The 24,487-nt window shown below is 39.6% G+C and overlaps 6 protein-coding genes across 7 annotated transcripts; 2 read left to right on the forward strand and 4 right to left on the reverse strand.

Annotated features, from left to right (window-relative positions):
* Positions 1-2,764: 2,764 nt before the first annotated feature.
* LOC130691006 (methionine aminopeptidase 2-like) lies at positions 2,765-4,776 on the reverse strand. The gene is given in 9 exon segments (XM_057513906.2): positions 2,765-3,086; positions 3,149-3,274; positions 3,276-3,321; positions 3,381-3,617; positions 3,673-3,798; positions 3,858-3,969; positions 4,028-4,182; positions 4,255-4,389; positions 4,451-4,776. Coding segments are annotated over 9 exon segments (1,449 nt in total). The 5' UTR covers positions 4,710-4,776; the 3' UTR covers positions 2,765-2,833.
* A 2,293-nt stretch (positions 4,777-7,069) lies between these two features.
* LOC130691009 (serine/threonine-protein kinase 17B-like) lies at positions 7,070-13,453 on the reverse strand. The gene is made up of 7 exons (XM_057513908.2): positions 13,036-13,453; positions 10,161-10,373; positions 9,912-10,050; positions 9,716-9,842; positions 9,601-9,649; positions 9,229-9,408; positions 7,070-8,950 (listed from the first exon to the last, which is right to left on the reverse strand). The coding sequence occupies exons 1-7, from the start codon at positions 13,143-13,145 to the stop codon at positions 8,596-8,598; spliced, it is 1,173 nt and encodes a 390-aa protein (XP_057369891.1). The 5' UTR covers positions 13,146-13,453; the 3' UTR covers positions 7,070-8,595.
* Positions 13,454-14,113: 660 nt separating this feature from the next.
* Positions 14,114-16,216, reverse strand: LOC130691010 (trypsin-1-like). 2 transcript variants are annotated; one of them, XM_057513909.2, is made up of 8 exons: positions 16,121-16,216; positions 15,944-16,004; positions 15,785-15,882; positions 15,611-15,699; positions 15,310-15,439; positions 14,643-15,027; positions 14,442-14,578; positions 14,114-14,355 (listed from the first exon to the last, which is right to left on the reverse strand). In XM_057513909.2, exons 1-8 carry the CDS (start codon positions 16,136-16,138, stop codon positions 14,188-14,190), a joined length of 1,086 nt encoding a protein of 361 aa, XP_057369892.1. In that variant the 5' UTR covers positions 16,139-16,216; the 3' UTR covers positions 14,114-14,187. The 2 variants fall into 2 exon arrangements, with proteins under 2 accessions (XP_057369892.1, XP_059350521.1); XM_059494538.1 differs by having other exon boundaries at positions 14,116-14,355; positions 15,944-16,035; positions 16,121-16,153.
* A 487-nt stretch (positions 16,217-16,703) lies between these two features.
* Positions 16,704-17,324, reverse strand: LOC130691015 (NEDD8-like). The gene is made up of 3 exons (XM_057513914.2): positions 17,233-17,324; positions 17,065-17,173; positions 16,704-17,009 (listed from the first exon to the last, which is right to left on the reverse strand). The coding sequence occupies exons 1-3, from the start codon at positions 17,278-17,280 to the stop codon at positions 16,765-16,767; spliced, it is 402 nt and encodes a 133-aa protein (XP_057369897.1). The 5' UTR covers positions 17,281-17,324; the 3' UTR covers positions 16,704-16,764.
* Positions 17,325-17,851: 527 nt separating this feature from the next.
* Positions 17,852-19,222, forward strand: LOC130691011 (N6-adenosine-methyltransferase TMT1A-like). Its single transcript, XM_057513910.2, has 6 exons — positions 17,852-17,968; positions 18,044-18,210; positions 18,286-18,446; positions 18,501-18,671; positions 18,763-18,845; positions 18,960-19,222. The coding sequence occupies exons 2-6, from the start codon at positions 18,083-18,085 to the stop codon at positions 19,206-19,208; spliced, it is 792 nt and encodes a 263-aa protein (XP_057369893.1). The 5' UTR covers positions 17,852-17,968; positions 18,044-18,082; the 3' UTR covers positions 19,209-19,222.
* A 1,464-nt stretch (positions 19,223-20,686) lies between these two features.
* LOC130691001 (uncharacterized) lies at positions 20,687-23,974 on the forward strand. The gene is made up of 6 exons (XM_057513897.2): positions 20,687-20,803; positions 21,016-21,210; positions 21,274-21,436; positions 21,507-22,691; positions 22,802-23,475; positions 23,582-23,974. Exons 1-6 carry the CDS (start codon positions 20,696-20,698, stop codon positions 23,954-23,956), a joined length of 2,700 nt encoding a protein of 899 aa, XP_057369880.1. The 5' UTR covers positions 20,687-20,695; the 3' UTR covers positions 23,957-23,974.
* Positions 23,975-24,487: the final 513 nt, after the last annotated feature.

Consider the following 24,487-nt stretch of genomic DNA (forward strand, 5'->3'; position numbering starts at 1 on the left):
TGGATGTATACACCTCTGGCTAGCGGACCTGTAAAAAAATAGCTGTCTCGATTGATGCCTCGGTTAAAGCAGCTGCTCACGGGGGTTGAAAATCAACAGTCACAACGAATATTGATCAGGTTCCGAAGATCTGAATAAATGAAAAACATACATAGATCGGCGTAAAAATGTTGTACTTGTGCTTCTACAATTCTCGAAAGTATGTAGACATCATTTTGGTGTGGATGCGCGGACGGAGTTGCATTTGGGTGGGTGGTTTAGGTGATGTGGAGTCTTTGCCCCGCGCGTGTGCACGTAAAAATCGAATGACTATTAAACAAAAGAAAAAAATCGAAGGACATGGAGAGAATGAGTTGACATTATGATGAATGGGGAGTTGAGATCTTATCTTTTACTATTCACCGAACGCATCGTGATTCAAACGCGTGCTGATGACGTAGCCAAAATATGTTTTTTCTTCGAGGTCTTTCTCCCGAATGGCTTTTTCTTAAATACCAACACATATGACGGGCCAATATACACCCGCTGCTTTTCCAGCTGTATAAGGAGGCAACAGGAATATTAGAAAACCTAAAGGTAAGAGACAAGGTATAGGATCGATCTTGCTTTACAATATCCAAACAGTTTCTTATGTTGTTTAAGTTGCACAAGAGAGCCCATCTCTCGTCAGAAACATGGTAAGGCTCTCTGGTCCAGTCAAGAAGTTAACGTCTATCTGGAAGTTTTTATTACTGTTTGACTGTTTGTTTTTTTTTAAACCAGCAGTGTGGGCTATTCGCATGAAGAACGGTGAAAGGAAACAAATAGATACAGCGGAACAATTATTATTCCGAACTATAGGAACTGTGGAATGAAAAAGTCATTTGGTAAAAGATAATGAATAAACGAACTTATTCGATATCTAATTTTCCTTAATGGGTTTCCTCCCCCGGTGGAGGTGATTACGAGAGAGGTTTGTTGAGAGTTCCTTCGGTACACTAGCCGTGTGTGTGTTCTTCCTATGTGACACCTGTTTTGTATTTGTCCCCCTTTTTTTTCGATTGGGTGTGTGCTTTCAATTACATCCGGCCCGGCTGCTCTCGCCACGGAGTCATTTAAACAACAAAAAAAAAAAAAATAAAATAAAATAAGAGATAATAATAATTAAAAAAAAAACGAAACGATCCCTGACGCCCGGAGGAGAATTCAATCGGTCAATGTTATTTCGATGTTTCCAGCCATGAATACTTTTATTCTTCTCCGTTTCATTTGTTTGTATTTTTTCTACTCCACATGAAGCCTCTCTTTGACTATTTTATTTATTTTTTATTTTTACCCTATTCCTTTCTTCCTACACACACACACACACACACACACACACACACATACACACACACACACAGCGAAGCTGATGTGCTTTCAGAAACAGGAAAAGATCCATCGCCGTAGAAATGGCGGGAACAAAAGGCGGACCTTTTCCGTCACGCTGGCGAGTGGGGTGTGACGTGCGTATTTTGTTTTATATTATTTTAATTTTTTTTTTTTCAGTCTCTCCCTCCTTTTTCTCTTTCTACTACAACTAATTTATTCGCCGACTGTAGCTGACGAGATGGAAGAAAGGTGGGGGCAAAATGGGCGGGTCTCCAACTGCACGACCATAGCTTGTAGCGTGTTATCAATACTAGACGGAGAGGCCGTCCATCAACTCTCACGACAGTCGATCGACAGGCGCAGACTACCTGGCACACACTGCCACAAGAGAGTAGGTGGCGGGTTGGGGTGTGTACGCGATGAACGCGTGCCTCTTTTGTTTTTTAAGCCTCTGGAGGGTCTACAACCCGGACTACCGATTTCCCGACAAATAAGGAATCGACACTGGTCACAAACGGCGATTTAATACGCAACGCCGCAGGTGTCAATCGAAGTTGATGAGAAATATGTGTGTACATCACAGTTCCAATATTTAAAGGAAAACAAAATTGTAGGAAAACGAAAGTCACCCCCCACTCTGCCAACACCAATTCCGGATGAGTACACTCGACGACGAAACTCAACGGTAAACAATGGGGGGGGGATGGACCTGTGTGCACGCTTACTTTTGGGGCGAGGTCTCGCAATATTGTCGATGACACATTGCCAAGAGTAGGCCAATATTGACACGACCACTAGATACTCTCCTTCCTGGTGGAACTTTTCTCCGCGCCTTTAGACGCTCTGTAGCCATAGAACATTCCACAATGGAAACGGTCTCTGTTTCGTTTTTCTCCCTCTTCAAGCCCATTTTTTTTATGCATCGAACGGGAGAAAAGAGTCATTGAGCTATACTAACAAAAAAGTTCAACAAAAGATACCGGTATGGCGTGCCGGGACACCCCACGCTGTTTTGTTAGTCCTCTATTTTCTCTTTTTATCCCATCCTCGTTTCTCTTTTGAATACCTTCGATAACAAAACAGGCAGAGACTATTATTTTCTTTCTCGGCATGTCGAATATCCAAACTCTTCATGAACGAGTTAGTTCCCGATTTTTTTTTTGTCATTTTGTAACAAGAACAGACTAAAGGGGATATCCATGCGTTCAGGAAAAGACAGACGCGATTTGTCATCATAATTTCTAAACAAATTTGAAAGGGAATGACGTGCAATTCTGGTCAGTCGCCATTCTGTCACTTTCTGATATTGAAAAACAAGCCATCTGACGTTTTTATCCTAACTGTTAACCTGGCAAGACACTTTGGCCAAAGGTACCATAACGGGGACAGAAAGAAAATGATTGACAAAAGAAGATTGTAAATAGTCACGCTTATCTCCGTGTTAATTTGAACAGAGCAAACGAGGCAATTCAAAATAGAGAGATTAATAGTCGGTTCCACGACTGATGATTTCTTTGCATGTCGGTCGCAGGAGAATGGTATGCTCGAATTGGGCCGTGTAGCAGCCCTTTGTATCGCAGAGGGGCGGATAAGGATCTACGATGCCTTTGTCGCAGAGGTCCTTGAGCGCCATCAAGTATTTAGTTTGGTCCAACCGATCAAGCCAACGGCGACAAAAGGCCAATGTTCCAAAGTTCTGGTTGATGACGTTCAAAAGTTGCTTCGATTTTGCTAGCCTGCAAAAACGGTACTAATTTTGAATAATTTCACTTGAAGCAGCGTTGGCCAAAGATTATACCTAAGTGGGACGTGACTAACATCCCAGTTTTTCATATAGTGAGATGTCTCCATATCGTCATGGACGTATCCTCGACCGGTAGAACCAAACGTTTCGATTGCATAAAACTCGTTCTCCTCCATGCGTCGTTTCGCCACCACGGACGATGGGGACCGTTTTCCCAGCATGAATACCTGTCCATTAAAAGTAATGATGAATTTATGTGGCGCTTTGATTAGCATCGTTGACATACGGTAGGGTCCAATGGAGTGTCCATTCAGATTACGAATTGGTTTCACTTGATAGGTCTTTCCATCGATTTCTACTTCATAGGACTCCATGACTTCCTGGATTGCAGCCCCGATGTCGCAAAGCCTCACATCAATGCCGGATTCTCTTATACCAGTATTCGTTGCGTCTTTAACAGCCTCAAGAAGTTGGTCGTACTTGGGGTTGAAAGTTAACGTGAATGCACAGTCGATTATTCGACCTATGAAAAACATAGCATCAAACAAAGAAGTAAAATACACCGACAGCTGACTTACCGTTCACGTGAGTTCCAAAATCAATTTTACAGACATCGTCTGCCTGCAGAACAGTGGTGTCGCCAGCGTTTGGCGTGTAGTGTGCAGCACAGTGGTTCAAGCTACAGCCAGTTGGGAAAGCCAGACCTAAGCAGTATATGCAATGACAGGATATCTTAGTTTGTAAGTAACATGGGAAAACCAACCAGCTTGAAGTCCATTTTCAGCTATTAATCTACGAGATGTTGATTCCAGTTCCTCACAGATTTGTATCATGGTCATCCCTGGTTTAATATAGCGCTGCATATACTGCCTGGTCTAATAAAGAAGGGGTAATGAAAAAACCCCAAATCTTTGTGCATTTTGTGGAAATTACCTGGCGATGAGCTTCTGCGGCACATCTCACTTCATTGTAAATGTCCATTTGTGCTCGATCTAGAGCTTTCTTCTCTTCACTTGTGAAACGGTCCTTGGCTGTTCTGTCATCACCTACAATAGGGTATTCCATTTCTTCCCCAACTGGAAAGTTACCTAAGATAATAAAAAAAAAGCTTTTAAATCTACAAAACCCTTGTCATTTAAAAGAATCTGAACCAACTTTACCATCAGGAAAAAGTTCAACAATGGGGATAGTTGGAGGTTCTGTTTGACCTTTTGCCATTACAGTTTTAGTGACATCAGCAGGGGTTTTCTTTTTGGATCGGTTTTTCTTCTTCTTCTTCACTGCAGCAGCTTCACCTGGTAATAATGGCAGAGATTAAGGCCAATAGTTGATAGAAAATGGTCCTTCATTAGCTACCTTCGGGTGCATCATCATCATCCTTGTCTTCCTGACCAAGTTCTCCGTTGGTTTTAACATGATTCGGATCTTCGCCATTCACAGCAGCTGAAGCTGTCGCACATTTCTTCTTATTTTTCTTCTTTTTCTTCTTGGTTTTTACTTCTCCATTATTATCGTTAGAGCGGTTTTCTTCATTCACCTCTTCTTCTAGATGGTCTGATTCTTCATGTTCTTTAGATTCACTGACGTTCATGTTTTTTTTGCAGGATGCCGCCATCTTTCATGCACACAAATCCGCATGCATGCAGGCGAATTTTTTCCAGCAATGACACTGGATGTGTTTGGTGAGTAGGGGCTTTTCCAATAAAACAACTCACGATACTCGCGAAGTTCCCAATGGCCACAAGGTTTTTAAAAATTTTACTTCGTGCACCGCGTACGGCCGTGATCTGCGCAAGGGTTCTAAAGTGAATATCAAAGTTGTAACATCTGTGATTTTTCCAAAAAAAGCTGGGAGTGGTACGCGTAAACGGATGAAGGATGGCGGAAATAATAAAAGGGGGTGGGGATTAACTAAACAATTTTTCAAAAGTTTTCATTCCACGAAAACTCATAATTTTCCCATTTTCAAAAAGCATACTATTGTAATGCTAGTCCCAGAATAATTTACAGTGGTATGTGTTTTTTCACGTTAAAAAGACGCCCGTTTAATAATCTGGAAGCAAGTTAAGCTTGATTTAAAGCTTGATGCATTTTTCTATTAACACTAGATGGCAGGATGTTGGGGGCTACTAGTTCAAATCTATGGCAATCCGTTTTACTCAAGAAAAAATCGGCCTTTTTTACTTTTTCGTTGCATCGTCAGATACCGGCCAGGTTCGCAGTTTATCCTCTACTGATAACTTTATATATTCTGGCTATATAAAAATAAAATTTAATTGAATAAAATAAGCCGAATGTTTGGCAAATGCTAGCGCGCCAGTACGCTACAGCGCTAGCACGATGCAGCAGAAACTTTCGGTGTATTTCCAAAGCGGTTGACTTAATGAAAAAAAAAAATTTTTATCAGAATCAACAATCATTTTTGAGTATATCCTGGGATACTCAATCAATCCCGAAGAGAGCTGGTTTTTGTAGAAAAACATTTTAAGCCCGACTAAATAAGCCCGACTTTTCTTATTATTTGCACGAATATTCGGTGTAATTCAAAAACGGCTAACCTGACAAGATAACGAGTGGCATTTTCTAAATCAGCGTTGAATTTTGATTAAACTGTATGATTTTCATCGCATTCCAAGAGATGTCATTTTTGGCCGATTTTGACAAAAGTGGTAAGGCTATAGCCTTTGCACTTTTTCATTTTTGGCTAAATTTTAAAGTTCGCTTAAAATGCATGATTTCGATTCAGAATTGAACGCTTATCATGGAAAACAAACTTATTTTGCAATTGGTCTTATGGTTCTTTAATTAAACGCAAAAAACGCAAAAATGAGAAAAGTCGGGCTTATTTAGTTGGGCCAACTGAAAATCATCGGAATTGGTTGAGTATCACAGGTTATACTCAGAATCGGATGCTGATTCCGGGAAAATTTCTATTTTTTTCATGAAGTTATTCGTTTTTGAAATATTCCGAATATTTGACGCACTGCTAGCGCGCCAGTACGCTACAGCGCAGCTCCATCGCATTATTCAGTATAATTAAAAAACAACTGCTTTAATGAAAAAACTAATAATTCGCCTGAAATCCGCTTCTAATTTTGAATATGATGTGTAATTTACGATTGAATTCCAAGTGGTATGCTTTTCGTCAAATTGTTTGGTTGAAAAATAAGCCCGACAAAATAAGTTAAGCCCGACTTTTCGACCAATTTAGTTAGTTTTTTTCAAAAATCTTCAGCTTAGCAACATATTTGCTTTAGATTCGAGTTCAACGAGAAGCACGAAATCGAATTCTTATTTTTCATGAAATTCAAAATTTCTGAAGTAACTGGAAAAACGGTAACATACGTTGGCGCTCTAGTACGCTTCAGTAGTCGTGCTACATCGTGTATTTTATCATGAAAACGCATCATTGCTTGGTGAAATCATATTTTATAAAATAGTAAAAGATTTAGTAAGGATAAAAACATTGTATTGCATAAATATAAATGAGGCTGGATCAACAATCGCTGAATACAAACAATAAAAGTATGTTCAAGCGAAGAGATGGCATTGACATTCAGCAACTGCAATGAGGGAAAACGGCGGCACTAAGTTGGAACAGGTATTCCATAACGAAATTTCAGCCAGGCTGGGAAATGAATCTTGATCACGCCGAACGGCTTAAAAAAATAGATCAATCGTAACAAAATTTGACCACTCGGACGCACTGATACGTCCCTACAAGCTGACATCCTTTTCGGCGTGACTGCTTAAAAGTTGCAAAAACGTAAAAGAGAAAACTGAGAAGCCGTCTCGAATTCAAAGCACCAGCTCGCGGCAAAAGGGGTCCGTCGAATATACTCATAAGACACATTGGATAGAATCCCTATCGGGAAATTATGACTTATTGTGGAATTGGCTTTCGAAAAACCGTGGCATGGAAGAAACTACCGTTTAAAAGTGGTAACTTGTTTAAATCTTCAAATGAAACAGGCAGAATGCTCAGACACCGTAATTTAATCTCAGGCATTTTAAAAGGCATCCTTTTTACAAAAAATGTACAATTATTAACGAAATTGGGTGATTTGGTCTCTTGCACAAACTTCAGCGATTAAACGAGACGCAAATAGGTCGAAAAAATTGGGAAAGCGAAATGAGTAAATTTTGCAATGGCGAACAAAGGAACCCAATGCTCATGTGGATTTCGGTCGTTGACATATGAAGCGTTAACAGGCATTGTGGTGGAATTATTATATTTAAAAATTTTGCCAGAACCTAAACGGGGGCAGGATAATACACAATCGGAAGTTAAGGAATCGCTCTCTTTAAAAATTACGAGAACGTGTGCGATGACACGTGAATGCCTCTAGTGCCAAACTGACTAGTTAAACAATTCCCTTCTGCGATGAAAAGGGGCTAACTATGATGGTATACATGAGGTGGTAATTGAATTTAATATTAAACAAAGAGAACAATGATTACGAAATGGACCTCAACTTTGAATTAGGTCCCGTATCCCTGCGACACACACAAACACAAGAACAAACACACACACATACACACACAAAGTAACGTGGAAAAAGGGCGGCAGTAGGACAATTTTAAATCAACTAAAACTTAACTACGCGAGATCAGACAGTCTCTGCTGTCTCGAAATGAACATGAGGGGCTTTGGTCGGCAAAGGCGAAGGTTTTGTGGTACAGATTGGGTATACAAACAACAGTGTCCGAACCTCAGGTACCTTTACTGCCGGCCAAGCTGGCAGTGAAGTGGACAGCGAATGAAGAATGGTTCTGAAAGCTCGGGCATAGTATTTTGAAGAAAAAACATTGAGGCGCCCCAAAGCAACAGGTTTTGTCTTCCTGCGTAGACTTCTCCCAGGACTATACAGTTTGGCTTCATTACTTCTACAATAAGCTATATTGGCTGTATTCACGAAGATATGGGGAGGTAGGTCAGCTCACGTTATCGCCGCGACGAGAGGAAAACGTTCCGACTCTAGAATAGTCCATCCGCAATCGATGTCAGAATAGTGGCACAGGGCAGCGCGGAGTCCAAACAGACGAAGTGTCCAGTATGTTAATGGGTCGCAAGGCAAATTAAAGGAAAACATTTGGATGAATCCGTCAATGCCGTAACCTGAATCACACTTGTTTCTTCGTAAGAAATTTCACGTTGATTCAGCGAAGCTCCTAAGCCGAACCACAATGAATTCCTGCGTTGACTAACGATATACCTGGTAAAACCAAATTCACATATACCGCGCAGAAGTTGGGCTTGTTTGTTCAGTATCCACCGAAACATTTAACATCCTGCACTTATCTTGTTTAACACGGCGCCTTACCAGAAAAAGTACCATCGATCTTTGCGGAAGAAAATATCTGCCATAACATTAACGTGGCGATTGCTTAATCTGTTACACCGACTAAGATTAGCAGGGGAAAATTGTAGATAACCTAAAGACAATTACGGACAGTGGAAACTGAAAAAATCATACCCCATATTCTCGCAAGACGTCATGTCAAAAACGAAAAATTGCATATTGTGTTAAACTATTTTTGGTGGGTGCTGTACCAATCCGTTTAGGAATAACGACTAGCTTTGAAGACTCCGTAACCAAAGGCACCGCATTTGCAGCACAAGCGACCCCTATTTTGGGAGTTGTCTGACCACCAACACCACAAACAAACGGGTTGTGGAATGCGCTAACCGCGCGCTTCTGACGGTCTTCGAGATCCTCGTCATCGGGAAACGGAATGTTATTGCAAGAGCGTGCGGAAGAATCTTCAGACGGCAAGAAGGACGGGATTTTTTCGGCGGTGGGGCCGATATTTAACCACGGGTGATGAAGGCAACATTGAGCAGTCAGCCGAGTACTAAATTTTCAAAAAAGTAAAAAATTAAAAAAGAATAAATAAACAAATAGAAAAAATATGTATATATAAATACATATATGCTAGATATGATATGTTAATATAACATTTCACCTTTCATGTTCCAAAATTTTTATAGTATTTTACATGGCTGTGTATCACAAGAATCAAGATGGATAACGTGAAAATAAGCACAAGGTAAAGGATTCAGTAGCCGAAATGATCGCAATATTAGGATGGCGTCTCCATCACCATTAATGATTAGCGGTTTAATGGTTTACCTGGGATCGTGGGTAAGCAGGTTAGAAATAAATTCGATGGCTGTTGGTGAAACATCCTGGAAAAGTTCGTCAGGGAAGTCCAGTTGGCAGCGAGTGATATTACAAAAGGTTTCCTGTTTGGTCTCTCCTCCAAACGGTGTACAACCGGTGAGCAATACATATGCTAGAACACCGACCGACCTAAAGGTGTCAAGGTAATCACTATTTTCTACTTAGCTCCTTCTTTAACACGTAAAAATAATCTGGCTACATTTCATTAAAACTATAGTCTTTTTTCACTAAAACGTTAAAGGTGTATCGGTTTAATCTAAGTTCCAATCGACGTGGCATTCCGTTGAAAGTTGGATTGGAACTCCTGAAGACTTCACTTACCACATGTCTGTTGCTAGGCTGATGGGCTCATAGTTCAATATTTCCGGTGCTGTGATGATGAACGCTTGTCTTAGCACAATAAATTATCAATGAGTGAAAAGCTTATAATACTGACCAACATAATCAGGAGTTCCCATAATTTCGCGCATATCCACCCCACGAGCGATATGCCTTGCTAAACCGAAGTCACACAGCTTAATATCACACTCGGGGAACGGTCCCGTTAATAGCAAATTTTGAGGCTAAAGAAAGACGTTTCGTTGAGCATGAGTATCTGATAATTATCTTCGTAATATAAACTTGTGTGATACCTTCAAATCTAAGTGTGCTATGTCAAAGTCATGAAGGAATAGTAAACCCCCCAAAACTTGGCGTAGAAGACGGACAACGTGTTTTTCTTCCGGTATTTCATCGCGATCTAGCACACTTTGCAGCTCCCCACCAGTAGCTCTAAAACAAACAAAAAAAGGTAAATATGCCTTGATGTTCTGAATTTTCTTTTCTCAATCACATCAATTGGGTTTGTGTCATTGTTAATAAAATGAATTAACAGCACTTACAGTTGCAAAATGAGGATAGTTTCCAAAGGTGTATCGTACAATTGTACTAGTTGAACGATGTGCGGACACGAGCGACACAAGTCCAAAATTGCTGCTTCATGCAACGATTCCGGTGTAGGACCGCCACCTCGACGTCTTTTGCGGATCACTTTGTCAGCAAATTGTTCTCCGTTCAAAATATTTTGACATCGCTTCACAGCAGCAAATTTGCCCCTGGTAGGAGGAGATTCGAAAAGCAAAATTTTTTATTAGCAAGATTGATCGGTGTTGACATTAATGGAGATTTGTTTGATCTATCAAAGCCATACAAGTGTGAAATTAAGAATGTGCAATCGTACAGAAAGGAATGCCTATAAGGAACAACAAATTAAATTTACAAAGTTTTGCGTTACGTATCGCCATAGAGCTTTTATGATGATCAGGGTAACGAACATTTTGGCAGCTTTCCTATTTCGGTTGTAGGTAACTGCTGCAAGGGCGTGACCCAAATAGTACCAGACTTTTCAACGAGCTTACGCCTATCCTTTGGAAAGGTAGCAAGCCATAAATATAAGGTTAGTTTTCTCTCAAAGATCGACGAGGAAAAAAAACTTGTAAATGACGCACTGCACGGACTGTATGACTGAGGTTAACGCCCAACTTTTGTTTCGTTCAAACTGGAATTTAAAGTAGTACACGGTGAATACTAGTAGAGCTTTCTTTTTCATATACCTTTTTATTTCCCGGATGATTGTACGGTTTCTCCTACATTCTGTACGAAAGTCCTAGCCCACTATTTATTCCTTACGAGTAGGTATATGTGAATTGCGATGCTGCAAACTGTATTTATCTTTGCCGAACCACGCTTTTTCTCTCAAATTTAAACTAGAAAGGGCCAAAGGATCGCTAATAAATGATCAATCGATAAAAGCCTATCCGTGTGTTTTTCGAATCGAAGATTTACACACGCAAATCGGTGGTATGTGAATGCCGCCCGCAAGTTGCACGTCCCACATGCCGCGGAATTCTATCAGTTTTCCTTTCATCATAACTAAAATTGAAAGTGAACACGTACTGTTCCCTGCTTACGCAATAATATGCCGAGTGCGTCTTTATACGTGAACCCGCTACAAAATCCTTCTTATCACGCTTCAACCCTCCACCACACCGAAATGCGAAAACATTTCGAGGAACGAACCAATAACCTTTACACCTGTAATCGCCTTTCGTTATCGTTCATAGAACATTGATAAAATAAGTGCATGATGCACGTAGACTTCAAACCCTTCCGAGACGTTTATACGTGGGTAAACATGATAAGAGTGAGCTAAAGGCCATCAAAACTGTACTTCGTGAAGGACGAACGTGTTTATTTATTTCAGTAAATTCCGTTTTTGCCAAAGTCCGCCTCTTCAATAGTTTATATAAACACGTTTTGATGTATAATCTTAATTGGCTAAGTCAAACGGACTAGGTAATCGGTTTTTATTACTGTTCAATTTTCCATGGTACTGAACAATGAGAAAGCCATTTAATTCATCAAAGAGGCCTTCGTATAACCAAAAATGTAAAGGCAAAAACATTTAAAACTTTTCCTTTTTGGCTTCCATTATCCCCGAGTGGGTGACGACACCCAAGAGTCCGCGTGTATCCGTCGAATGCTAACGGGACAAGCGCTAAGAATGCCACATTAGGTAGTTTGCTATTTTAGGGCAAGGAAGGTCGACTACTTTGGATACACGGTCCAGTAGCCGTAAAAGGGCAAAGAACTACGAAAAACAAAACCGAAAGAAGACGTTTGGCGATAGTGGGAGGGATTGGTGAAAATGGCTTGGTTCTCTGCAGCTAAATAACAACGTTAGAGCCATGTCTAACGTTACTTTCTTCGTAAATATTACAACAGCTTTTCGTTGCACGATCACATGCTCATCACCAGTTTTATCGGCCACTTATATTTACTTTCACGAGCTACGTATATTGGGACGAATCACTCGTTCGTTCTAACGGTCAAGGCAAATCAATCAGTTTCGTCATTATCAGCTGGTCATTTCTAAATGCACAGCAAAACCTACTCAGTTTTAATACATTAGCTGTTAGTGAGTACCTCAGTACTTCCATTGTGGAATCTATTTAAAATTATATCTACAAGGGTTGAGTAATTGCCCCAATTTGTTTGGGAACGGCAATCTTGATGTATGCGGTTTATGAAAACAATGACGATAAAATCAAAAATTGTGGTTGCCAAACATCCGTTAGATTTGTGTACGATAAAGCACATCTTTGTTAAAGTTATGTATGAAAGCGTTTATATGGGAGGAAGCAAAATTTTCTACGCTAGTGCGGTGCGTCGATTTTAAAGTAATAAAAACAACGGCAGTTATCTAACGATAACCGGAGAGAAAACCTGACCACGAATGAATATAATTTTTACAAGTAACGACAAATCCAATCTGAATCTGTATCATAACTGAGAAGTGCCTTTTTTAAATGTGAGAAGGGAAGTCAATGAATAGAAACAGGAGAGAGGAAACGAGGAGAGAGTCTCAATAAACCTAATGAACCAATTTTTTTTATTGCGTAAAAGTTGCCGAAACCCATGGCACGCAAATTGAATAAGAACTATCGTTTATGGTGTTGTTAAATCCGCTAAGAATAAGCTCATTCAAATAGGAATACTTGGAACAATTGAAATTGATTTATAAGTGTTAAACTAGTATTTCATAATGATAGTATCATTATTGTTTTATGTGATAAACAAACCTTAACACTGCTTCTAATGCACATGTCATTACTTGTTAACCAAAAACTTCCTTTTTCATTGCAGCTTTATGAATTCTTTTAGCAGTATCTATAAAATGCACACTAGATAAGAAATACGTAATTTAATTTGACATACCTTGCGAATGGTTGCTTTTCCACTGTATACAGCTGGTGGAGTGGTTCCCGGGCTACCAATAATTCAGCCCTAGATGGGCATAAAGTCAGCAAACCAGGTATTGAACTCATCGTTTGAGATGCCACAAAAGAACACTCCAATCCGATTGCTTCGGCAGATTCACTATCTATTGCACCTCCACCCACAATAGTTTTTTTCTTTTGTTTTGTTCAAATTTCAAAATGCTTGAAATGAAAAAAAGTTGAATTCTAGCTATTGCCCCTGGGTTTGTTGACTATTATGTTTTATGGTTTACTGTACAAAATAGTAAAACCAAAAAACAACAAAACGCGATATATATCGGAATCTAAGTTGTAATAAAAAGTAAATCTGGAGAACGAAGTCTAGACCCGACCGTTCGACTACACTATTAAAGTTCACTCCATAACAAACTAGTACTGCCAATATTACAACGGGTGGCACAAATCACATTTATTCCTGTAGCAAATTCATTAGATTACCACTCGGTTTCCAACCCGGTTTACATGTGTTTTCTACCTGTTTATAATGCTGTGTATACCATTTTGTACAGATTTTTTCTACGAAACTTCATACTATTATTATTATAGATATTCTTGGTAAATGTCTCTTTATAAAATTAGTATTTTAAAGCTGTCAATTTTAAAACTCTTTCACCACCCAGTATGAAAAATGATTTACGTTTCACCGGTTTCGCCCTAAAAAGACTAACATTGATGATGGACCAATCGGTTTGGCAAACCGGGGTAAGAGGCTGCGCGGGGCCAAGCCTTAGCGGTGAGGTCTCTCAACTTTCGTTTTTAAAATTGTGGCAATGTAGCATTTGGACGTACGCGCACGAAGATGGCGGGACATTTAATTTGTTTTTCTCGACAATTTAAATGGCCATTTAACGCTATCGCCTCCATGAATTGTGTCATGCACAATATTTTTCTTAATAAACTATTTTATTAACTATCCTATATCATACAAACATATCATGCTACCATAAATAACGCCAAACAGTAAACGAACCCAAAATAAAACACTGATCAAGTAATAACCATTTTTTAAAATGGAGTAAAACCAAACGTCAGTTACATTTTCTGAAACATTCTAGTTTTTCGGTTCACGATGGTTGCAGATACATACGTTTCAGCCAGAAGCTGGAGCAGGATTGCTAGCTTGGGTGGCTGAGATCCAGTCGACGTAACTGGTGACGCGTGTATACACACCAGCATAATTTGGAGAAGCACAACCATAGCCCCAGCTTGTGATTCCCACCTGAACTCCATCAACAAGAAGCGGTCCGCCACTGTCGCCCTATATCCAAATTATTATTTCAGAATGATTTCGAAGTTTATTTTTTCAGTTATATAATCTAAACCAAATTTTTCTTCGCCACTGACCTGGCAGGTGTCTTTACCCGGAGCGGCAGCGCACAACATATTAGCGCCAACGAACGAGGAGCCATATTGCTTCGTACAGATTGTATTGTCTAGGACTTGGACTGTAGCTTTTAACAGTACCTGTGAAATACTTCCTCCTTTTGATTCAGTTAAATAAAGCAATTAATAAAGAATAAAATTCCAAACTTATTAAAATATCACCAGAAGTTGTTGCTCCCCATCCGGCGATGGCCGCCGGCTTGTTGGCGTAAGAGTCGAAAACCTTTGGAACCGGTTTTTCCGTCATGGTTTTTACTGTTGTTTTAATTGTTGGATTGCCTGTTGCCATGTTCGGTGTCCGCCTTGTTGTCGATGTTTTTACCGTTGGTCTCGTTGTTGTAGCAATGGCAATTTTCGTTGTAGTTTTCGCCGTCGATGGTCTCCTTGTTGTTTTTATTGGAAAGAAAGGTCTCCTTGTGGTTCTTGTTGTTGTTGTTGTTGTTGATGATGTGGATGTCGTAGTTGTCACCGTTTCCGCGTCGGGAAGCGAAACTTTTTCTACGTTGTTAATGGGAGAACTGAGGACTAGCAAGGCGACGTCATTATCCTGAATTATTACAGACGATTAGTAAATTACGCGAGTGATCATATCTTAGCGTTTTTTTTAAGGTTCTGCGCGACCCTGTCACTTGTGTTGAATTGCATAAACATTTTGAAGCTTTTAATTTTATCCAATGCGCATGGTTTTCGCCTTCGTAACAGGAGGGCGGTTTGATTTTAAATACGAGGTACAGTAATTTAGAGGTTCTAATTCAATAAAATAATTTTTGGTGTGGCTAATATAAAGCACTGATTATCAAATATCGAAGGCATTTTTTAATTAGCTTACGTTGTTTCGGGTATTGTAATTTGGATGAATAATGAATTTCGATACTGATCTCGTGACGGCGTTAGCATCAGTACCCAACTTTAAAGTGTTTGCAGTCACGGTTAATTTGCTCGTGTCTGACACTGGTAACCTAGACGCAAAATAAGAAAATTCTCAAAATGATGCTTTCTTATTAGTAATAAATAAGTAATTAGTGGTTAGCCAAGTGGAAAGTTTAAAGATCGAACCGAGGTGTTGATTCTCGAGTAACTAGGTTTAAGACGTAACCACCGTTTTAAAAATTTCTAGCTTTTAATCTTACCCGTACAAACAGTGAGCCGCCGTTAGGACATGTGAAGGCCCAAATAAGGATCCACCGCAACGAAGTCCACCATTGTACCGCATAACGGTCTGAAAACAGGATTTCAATCATTGACAGAAAATAACCCGATTTTAATTAAGTTGTTACGCAACTCTAGCGATGATACGACCTTACCATATACGGAAATTCACCGGCGGCGGCTGGAGTGCCACCGACGATCGAAATGATTTGCTGTCGAGCTTCTTCGATCAAATCGAATGTCTGGAATTCATCTTTTGTAGATAATTTTAATTTATTAATTGCAGTTTGTATGTAGTTACAAGAAACATTTACCATTGGGGAGTTTAATAGTACTGGAAGATACGAGTCCGAAGAGGAAGGAAAAGTTTATCGCCTATACCATTGAAAATAAAATTAGTTCTTTCCTAGAAAACAGCAAAAGAAAACAGCAGTAAGTGGGCAAAATACTTTTCATTCTAGAATTAGAATATAAAAATAAACAATATTTACCCAAAAAATTAAATGCATCCTGAAAATCTTTATGATGAACAGCGATTTCCACCAAATAATGTAGGCATAGAAGTTGATCAACTAGTGACCGGTCAAATTCCAATGCCTTGCCTTTTTGTTTGGAAACGTCACGAGACTAACAACATTTGGCTATTAACGAGCAGCTGAAGAACAAAACAAGTAAAGGAACAGGTAATGGTAGCCAACGGTCATTTTTCGGCTAAAAAGGAGGGTGGGTGAGGAACTCACGTTACCCCTTTTTCCACGAAGAAGATAATTTAATATAGACTCATGAAATCAGGTTTTGAAACATATAAGCATATGGAATACATTGTCTTAAATATACTCTTTGCCTTCAGGTGACTGTAAATACAGGTCAGTTAAACCCTGAAATGAATCTGGGTAGAGGAGAATGAACTAGTTTATGTGCAGCTATGGCTAATAGCAAAAATTCAATGTATAGGCTACATGTAGAGAAAAGTGATACAGTAGAATGAAGTTGTGATCACCAACTGCATTAGGAAGATGTATCATGAATCATGCTTTGGTTCAAATGTCATTCCTGATTCAAATGGTGAATGGACATGTTGAAAAAGTTTTTATTAATCAGTTAATCATGAAGAAATTTTTGAAAAAGATAAATTTCATCGCAATAAGTTAACAGCCAATCTTTCAATGTCATCAAGGCTATAATTAGTGAATGCTGTCTGCAGCTCCTTATTGAATTCAGTTACAACTCTTTCTATTTCTTCTTTGGTTAAATGACTTTTCAGGGCATTAAAAAGTGCAATATCCAAGCCACTCCGTTTGGGACCATCATCAACCTTTTTAGTGAAGAGATGAATCTTTGAACCTTCCGTAAGTTTTGATATTGATAATGATGAACCATCTAAAAAATCAAGCGGTTTGTAACATTCTAGACATCTATTTTAGAAATGTTTCACCTGCGAGGGTTTTGCCTAAGAGAACAAGGCGCTGATGCTGTGCACCTGGCATATTACATTTCTTTTCAATCAACTGCTTCAAATGCTCGACATCACATTCTGGATTCACCTAAATGTAAGCAAACTCAACTGGTGTTTTACGATCTCTACAAAAATTATTTTGTTAACCTCGAGCTCGAATTCTTTTCCCGTGAGAGGCTTTATAATTATTTTCATTTTTGTCGACAGCCGATATTGAAACTCAACTGTAAAACTGTAAACACAACACTGTGAGCAAATTACCATGGTTGCCAAAGTGCCGTATTGCTACATATTCTTCTTCGTTATTAATTTGTTATTGGAAATGCAAAGAATATAATTCTGACATATTTTTTTTTGTGTGAAGATGCCTTCAAATATAAAAAACAACCGAGAGAGGCTATATAGTTTTAATCCATCGGCAATGTATTGTACGTAAAGTGTGTAGGTCTCGTGAAGTAATACTAAAAAAAAGTGCTAATAAAAGCCCATTATTTGCAGTACACCAGTAGCATAGCATCAAGTACCTCAACTAAGTCCGCTAGTTTGCTGAAACCTGAAACCTACAAAATAGATAAATCTAAAAAACGTCGTATTTTAACAAGCAACATCATTAAGCTTGCGTGATAAGCTGTTTCGATCATGATGTTCAAGTCATGTTACCATGATGCTGGACCTGGACCCCGGGTTTCGTTCCGCATTGCGTTACCCCAGGCAACCAGTCCTACATTCTTGTCTCCCCATACATTGCAACCCGGCTGTCAAACTGTTGTCTTTGCGGACGTGAATCACGTGATCTTTACTCTTCCCTTCATCGCGTATCTATGGGAAAGTGACGTACAGGCCACTTTTGGAAACACAGTGGATCATCTTAAAATTTGTTAAGGTATAATAGTGTTTTAGCAATATTAGTTTATTATGTTTTTGCTTGGCATTACAAATTATTTCTGCTGCCAAAAAGGTTTTGTTGTCTTTATATTAGACACTTTCCTCTGGTGACATGTCTACACCACAGGATGATGGTAGTAAAAAAAGCATGGGGATTTCCACCTATTTAACTGTTCCCCTATTTGTTGGGCTGCTTCTGTATTTGATAAACAAGAAGTTTGGAAAGACAATCAAGAATTGGTTTGTATAATTACAGAAAAGGGGCAGTTGAGCACCATATGCAATTTTTTTCTATAGCACTTTTGCCAATTATAGGTTGTTTGCTTTATTTTGGAATCGTGTAATGAAAGAATACCACTCAACAATGAGAGACATGAAAAAAACACATTTTGACTCTATGCTTGAGCACAAGTCTACAGATGTTGATCAGAGGAAAAAGTCTGTTTTGAGAGTTTTGGAAATTGGAGCAGGCCCTGGTACTTATTTCACATGTTACATTAATTCAGTTTAATTGTAATTTTTCTTGTTAGGGGCCAATTTTGAGTTCTTTCCCAAAAATTCTAAGCTTACGGTTGTTGAACCAAATGCCTTTTTTGAGCCTATGTTTTATGAGAACCAACACAAGTATCCTGACATCAAAATGGAAAAATTCATAGTCAGCAATGCAGAAGACATGAAAGAAGTTGAAGATAACAGTATTGGTATAGAAGCAAAACCAACTACATTAGATACTTTATGCTGTACTAGTTTAATTTTATTTGTTTTTACTTTTTTTTTGTTGTTTTTTTTTAGACATTGTTGTTTCCACTTTAGTTCTTTGCTCTGTTACTAGTGTTGAAAGGACCCTTTCGGAAGTTCAGCGCATACTAGAGCCAGTATGAGTATATTTATTATTATTTCATCCTTTTATTTGCCATCTGTTCTATTCATTCGTTATTTTTTTCTCCTTCGTAAAGGCCATTTAAAAACAGATTTCTATTCAAATATAGGGTGGCAAATTTTACTATTGGGAACATGTTCATGATAAGCCTGGAACTTGGCTCCACTGGGTCCAAAACTTACTTACACCTTTATGGAGTTTCCTTTTTGATGGCTGCAACCTGAATCGCAGCATTGATCAAACTGTTGTCGGCTGCAAGGGCTTTTCACATGTTGAGCAAAAGCGTTTCAATGCCCCGCTGAAGAAAGGAATTTCGGGTCTTATTCGGGTTCACGTTATGGGTCAAGCAACCAAATAAACTCGCTGACAATTTCTGACGAAATTTAATCCTGATTTTCTTTAATATAAAATCTAAGATATAACGACATACCTGAAGTTTAAGGATCTTCCTGTACCCTTCTAATTTTCCCGTCATGGAACATCCTCACGCACTAAAACCAGTGACACATCAAAGTGCACCACCCGTGAATAGCACCATCATCAACGTTCATTATTTCAGGCATCAAATTTAAGAATACCCAGTTTGGTTGAAAGTTCTGGGAACAACAGTCTAGTACAAAAATACGGAAGGCGGAAAAATATACTGAAATCTAGCGATTCATTACCTTTTTGCCAAAAATAGGAATCAGAAACATTTTAATGTCTGCTGAGCATTAAAATGATATACTCCATCGGTATAAAAAAATAAGACAACTTCATGTGGGAGCTACGGAAGCAAATCATGAAGCTAAAAATGAGTTACGGACATACCTTATCCATGTGAAAGTAGAAAGCATGATTGTAAAGTCATAATTTTGTTTATTCCCTTCGTCTAACGCTCGGAGGCGGAAGCTTGGCGTACCACTAAAAATTCCCAGTTAGTACTAGTGTTATACGATTAACAAGAATAGTACTACACATATCATTGTATGCTGTTTTGTATTCTTCCATCACAGCGTACGCTTTTTTCCACATTTGTTCACCAACGTTAACCGAGGAACTTTCTCTTTAGTTAGGATCGTATTTCGTTAAAATGCTTTACAGCTTTTCTAGCTGCATTTGGCCTTCAGTGAGAAACTACTAAGTATTTCTGACTTTCGCTGGAGTGATGGTCCTGTTACTTTACCCCGCAAGCCACATTTATTATTTCGTTTCTATTAACTTTTTTTTGTTTTTTTTGTTTTCCAAGTAAAATTTTACTTGCAATTTTTATTGACGCCAATAAGGTAATCGTACCATCGGCTCACAGTCAAGGCTCTTGTTTTAGTCAAGGCAGTTTCAGCTAAGGCTGTAATAAAGGCGTTTGTGTACCAGTCTTTGTCCTGCGCGTGAGAAACATTGAAATCCAGTGGGGTATGTATAATTATTTGATCGTTCCTTATATAACTTAAAGAAACCTTGCGCTTCATGCTGATTGGCATTTCGTCCTTTACATATGATTAGCAAATGGCTTCTTCATTAAGCAAACGTGTCATGTAATTCTCCTGTTTGCATCTTGCCGTTTCACGCTGAGCCGCATTGCCTTGAAGTGAAGCGCTGTAGTGTGCCTCTTTTGCACCGTCATTGCGTTTAATCTAGCTCGACGCCATTTTTGCCAATTACCTTAAGTCAATAATCAGAGGGTCTAAGGCAGTTATACTGGCAAAGGATTTGTTTGTGTTTTCAATTGTTGTCTCTGTTGTATCATTGCTTGATCCATCAGATGTTGCACACAGTCATTCAACGCAGAAGGGTTTCACGTTTGTTGACCTTCAACAGGAAATTTGAGGTCTACTTCTCACAGAAGCCCACCACCAGTCTGCGAGAATGGTTGGTACGAAGAGGACTGTCCGCAAAATGAGTCCGGAGTTACCAAAGCCTCCAGTGGACCACTTTTGTGAGCTTCAAAAACTGCTTTCTCCAACGCTGAGTGAGGTATGAGAACGATTTTTGTGTCACGTAAAATAACCCTTTTTAATCCCGTTGTTTCGCAATTTATCTGCCAATTATTGTCTTTCTCGTTATTTAGTACAGTAGCATAATAAAGCTATAACTAATCAACGCGTGTCAATGGAAAAGAATCAAAATTAGTTAAATTTTGGCACAATTCAATGGGCTTATTGAATTGCAAAAAAAAAAAAATACAGGATGAAAAAGAATTCCTTACGATATGTTACTATCGTTCTGACCAAGAGCCGAGAGCAGTTGAAATCATATCGGATTATCTGGACCGAGGAGTTAACGTCAACGTCATATCCGCGTATTCTGCTACTGCCCTCGATCTTGTCTGTTTGACGAACTCCAAGCCGAACGCCATTGACCTAGTTCGCTTGCTACTACAAGTAATTTTCGAATCTTTAACAAATAAAATACGAATAATAATCACGTTGTTCTATTTTTCTCAGCACGGCGCAAATCCGAATAAAAGATCTGCCGACTCGAGCACGCCATTACATAAGCTTATATGGACCAATCATAGCGCCACTCTTATTCCACTGATGTCTCTTCTCATCCAGTACGGAGCGGATGTTAATGCCCGCCAAGAGAACGATGAAAATGCTTTACACAGTAAACTGGTTTTGATTATCTTCCTCGATTTCTGCCATTGTACTTAATTCACTGCCTAATTAATCATCAGAGTTGCTACGAGTGAATCAAACGCCCGACTTACTTTGCGCCGTGCGTCTGTTAGTTGAGAGCGGGATCCGAATGAACGAGAACGGTGGTCGGGCCAAAGGATTTGGATCGGCGCTTCACATATTATGCGAGGCCAATCAAACGTCACATCTGCTTAACGTGGCCCGATGTTTGGTTGAGAGTGGAACTTGTGTGAATTTGAGAGATGACAAAAACAATACTGTCCTTCACATCCTATGTCGCTACAACCAAACCGACCATCTACTTCCCGTGATGCGATTTTTCGTAGAAGCTGGCATGACGGCAACAGATGTAACGGCCAAGAACGCACAAGGCCAGACTGCGCTTCACGTACTATGTCAGTATAACCAAACGAAAGAGTTACCAAGCGCCGTCGAATTCCTTGTTCAAAATGGCTTTCATGGATCGAACACTAGTAACTCGCAGTCGGCACTGTCATTTGTATGCAAATACAATCAGACGGATCAGCTACCTGCTGCGATGAAATTGCTAATCCCTTTGGAGGATGTTAATCAGACAGATTATTATGGCATCCGCGCTACTCATTTATGCGCGCAATATCAGAAAGCTTGTATCATCACGTCGCTGAACATTTTGGCTGATAACGGTGCGGATCTCGCGGCCACTAACTCGGACGGTGAAACCATTTTGCATCTGACGTGTCAGTACGCTGATAAGCTCAATTTATTTTTATTTTTTTCATCGCTGAGTGAAGAACTCGTACGGAAGCTGGTCGATTTGCCAGATGCACTTGGCAGGACACCCCTTCATCAAGCAGCTAAGAGTGGTTGCATGAAAACAGTTCAGTTCTTGGCTGGTTTCGTCAGTACCCGTATTTTGGACGTCAATGGCAAATGCTTCATCAATTATGTGGATAACTTTGTACGACAGAAAGGTACTCCTCTGTGTACCTGCTGCTCGTGGGACAGCTCTTTCGTTCTGAAGGATATTGACAACCTTCACCGAAATCTCTACTCCAAACCGACAGTTCAAGCGACTTGTATTCCGTGCTCTATGGCTAGGATAGAAGCCTCCATTCCAACTCACATCGACCACGTCTACATTTTCAATGCGACAGACAACTACGTCAGAGCACCGCAAATCAACCATTGGGAGAATTTGTTGCGGGTTTGGAACAATCTGGACGATAAATTAGATTTCGCTGGTAGGTACATATAGCAGATTTTATTTACAATTCATTACGTTGTATAACTTTTAAAGTAGTAATTCAATCGTAGCAATTGGGATACATTTTCTTGTTTATCTTTCGTTTAGCTGTGACTGCTGTTGCAGAAATCGGTATGAGATGCGGCCGATTGTGTGTCTATCGAAATTGCGTCTGGTGCCACCTCCAATTATCCGTCAACAGTTACATCCGGTGTTTAATCGACGAGGTAGAGAAACTGGACCCTCGTTTTGCTACGCAGCGTCTCATCTTCTATGGAAGCAGCGCTGAACAAACGAGGCTTTTTCAACTGGACGAATTTGATTTCCTGGTGGTGCTGTCGCATTTTGTCGAAGACAAAGACGATTGCGGCTGCGTATCGTATTGTGGCAACAGCCAGGCTACCTTCCTGTGTCACGAGAATGGGCGACATGGAATCTCCTCCGGAAGAGCTGTTTATTATTTCTACCAACTTCTCCGAGCAGCAACAAAACGCGTTGGTTGTTTCAACATCCATGTTCGTGACATCTCGTTTGGCGAGACTTGCACGACGCTCCACCTCACATTTTGTGGTTACGGCCAGGTTATATCTATTAGTATCGACATCACTATTGGTATATCTCGTTCTAACTTGCTGCGGCCTGGAAGCGTTAGAAGGTTTCCAACATCTTTGCGTGACATGACATCATCATCGGATAATTCGGAGGAAGAAACCGAATACTTAGTACCGTTTCGTGACAAATGTGGCCCACCGGAATGGCGACTGTCTTACCCTACTCTAGAGGTGAGAAGTGTTGATTAGAATTTCGGAATGTGTTCGTCGTGAAGTGACGAGAATGCGCGATAGAACAAAGCAATCCACTCTAATAATTGTTAAATTGAACTTCTAGAGGGATACGTTACTACAAACTGGCGAAGAAGTTCGCATGTGTTACCGTGTTCTTAAACTGCTGGTAATGCTGTGTCAACGAAATATATCAGCGTATGCTGACGATGCGCATCAACAGCTGATTAAGCAGAAGACGAAGCCTTCAACTTACTGCTTAAAGACCTGCCTTTTCCGCTACATGGAGTTCAACAATCCGCCATGGAGTCAAGAAGATACGATCTGGCATTGCATCGGCATCCTTGAAGTGCTCCTCACGCATCCGGGAGTTCACTTAAAATCATTTTTCAACCCCCAGTTAACTGTTGCTTATATCGATCACGAGGCATTGGCTGTTTGTTCCCAAATCTGTGAGCGACTTCGTTCATGCAGGATGTAATACAAATCCCTCTTCTCCCTCGAAATATTTCTTGTCATTTGACGTATGCGCATCACCTTTTTTTTACCAAAGTTCTCAGTTGTTTTAATTCCGTGCTCCCTAATCAACACGATAAATTAAATTTTCATTTACTTACCTAAACAATCACGAATGAGAAGCCGGTACTGTACATGTTTATATTCAAAGGGAAAAGAGAATTTACGCAGTGTCAAGCCATTTGGCCTCAACAGCAAATATTTTTCGTTTTCCGCGTTGCGCGGAGTATTATGAAATATTAAAGCTTGTATTCAGTTTTACGTTGCTCGCGTTGATGCTGTACATGTTGGAGTGATCCAACTGGTGGGACGAATGAGAATCTCCATATCGTTGTTGATTTTTGTCGTATTTTCGATTTTCGAAAACTGTTTTATATAATTTATTGTCTCAATTGTGTGTGATAAACAAATTGAAAAGAGAAAATGTAAAATTTAATGACATGCTATTGAAATTGTATGTTTCAAATTGAAATTTGGAGTTGGGACGACGGTCGCA

The sequence above is a fragment of the Daphnia carinata genome, chromosome 1 (assembly GCF_022539665.2).
Source record: "Daphnia carinata strain CSIRO-1 chromosome 1, CSIRO_AGI_Dcar_HiC_V3, whole genome shotgun sequence".
In the NCBI taxonomy this organism is placed as follows: domain Eukaryota; kingdom Metazoa; phylum Arthropoda; class Branchiopoda; order Diplostraca; family Daphniidae; genus Daphnia; species Daphnia carinata.

Bases quoted from the DNA above. Each gene is read 5' to 3' on its own strand.
- LOC130691009 (XM_057513908.2), bottom strand. From the start codon at position 13,145: ATGAGTTCAATACCTGGTTTGCTGACTTTATGCCCATCTAGGGCTGAA. The intron at 10,051-10,160 runs GTAAGTGCTGTT...TGTTTGTTTTAG, and splicing joins ACTATCCTCATTTTGCAACT to AGCTACTGGTGGGGAGCTGC. The intron at 9,650-9,715 runs GTCAGTATTATA...TCATCATCACAG, and splicing joins GGGAACTCCTGATTATGTTG to CACCGGAAATATTGAACTAT.
- LOC130691010 (XM_057513909.2), bottom strand. The intron at 15,440-15,610 runs GTAAGATTAAAA...TTTTGCGTCTAG, and splicing joins GCGGCTCACTGTTTGTACGG to GTTACCAGTGTCAGACACGA. The intron at 15,028-15,309 runs GTAAGCTAATTA...GTAATAATTCAG, and splicing joins ATTACAATACCCGAAACAAC to GATAATGACGTCGCCTTGCT.
- LOC130691015 (XM_057513914.2), bottom strand. From the start codon at position 17,280: ATGAAAATAATTATAAAGCCTCTCACGGGAAAAGAATTCGAGCTCGAG. The intron at 17,174-17,232 runs GTTAACAAAATA...GCTTACATTTAG, and splicing joins GAAAAGAATTCGAGCTCGAG to GTGAATCCAGAATGTGATGT. The intron at 17,010-17,064 runs GTGAAACATTTC...TTGATTTTTTAG, and splicing joins CTTAGGCAAAACCCTCGCAG to ATGGTTCATCATTATCAATA.
- LOC130691011 (XM_057513910.2), top strand. From the start codon at position 18,083: ATGTCTACACCACAGGATGATGGTAGTAAAAAAAGCATGGGGATTTCC. The intron at 18,672-18,762 runs GTATAGAAGCAA...GTTTTTTTTTAG, and splicing joins AGTTGAAGATAACAGTATTG to ACATTGTTGTTTCCACTTTA. The intron at 18,846-18,959 runs GTATGAGTATAT...ATTCAAATATAG, and splicing joins TTCAGCGCATACTAGAGCCA to GGTGGCAAATTTTACTATTG.
- LOC130691001 (XM_057513897.2), top strand. From the start codon at position 20,696: ATGGTTGGTACGAAGAGGACTGTCCGCAAAATGAGTCCGGAGTTACCA. The intron at 20,804-21,015 runs GTATGAGAACGA...AAAAAAATACAG, and splicing joins TTTCTCCAACGCTGAGTGAG to GATGAAAAAGAATTCCTTAC. The intron at 23,476-23,581 runs GTGAGAAGTGTT...TTGAACTTCTAG, and splicing joins TGTCTTACCCTACTCTAGAG to AGGGATACGTTACTACAAAC.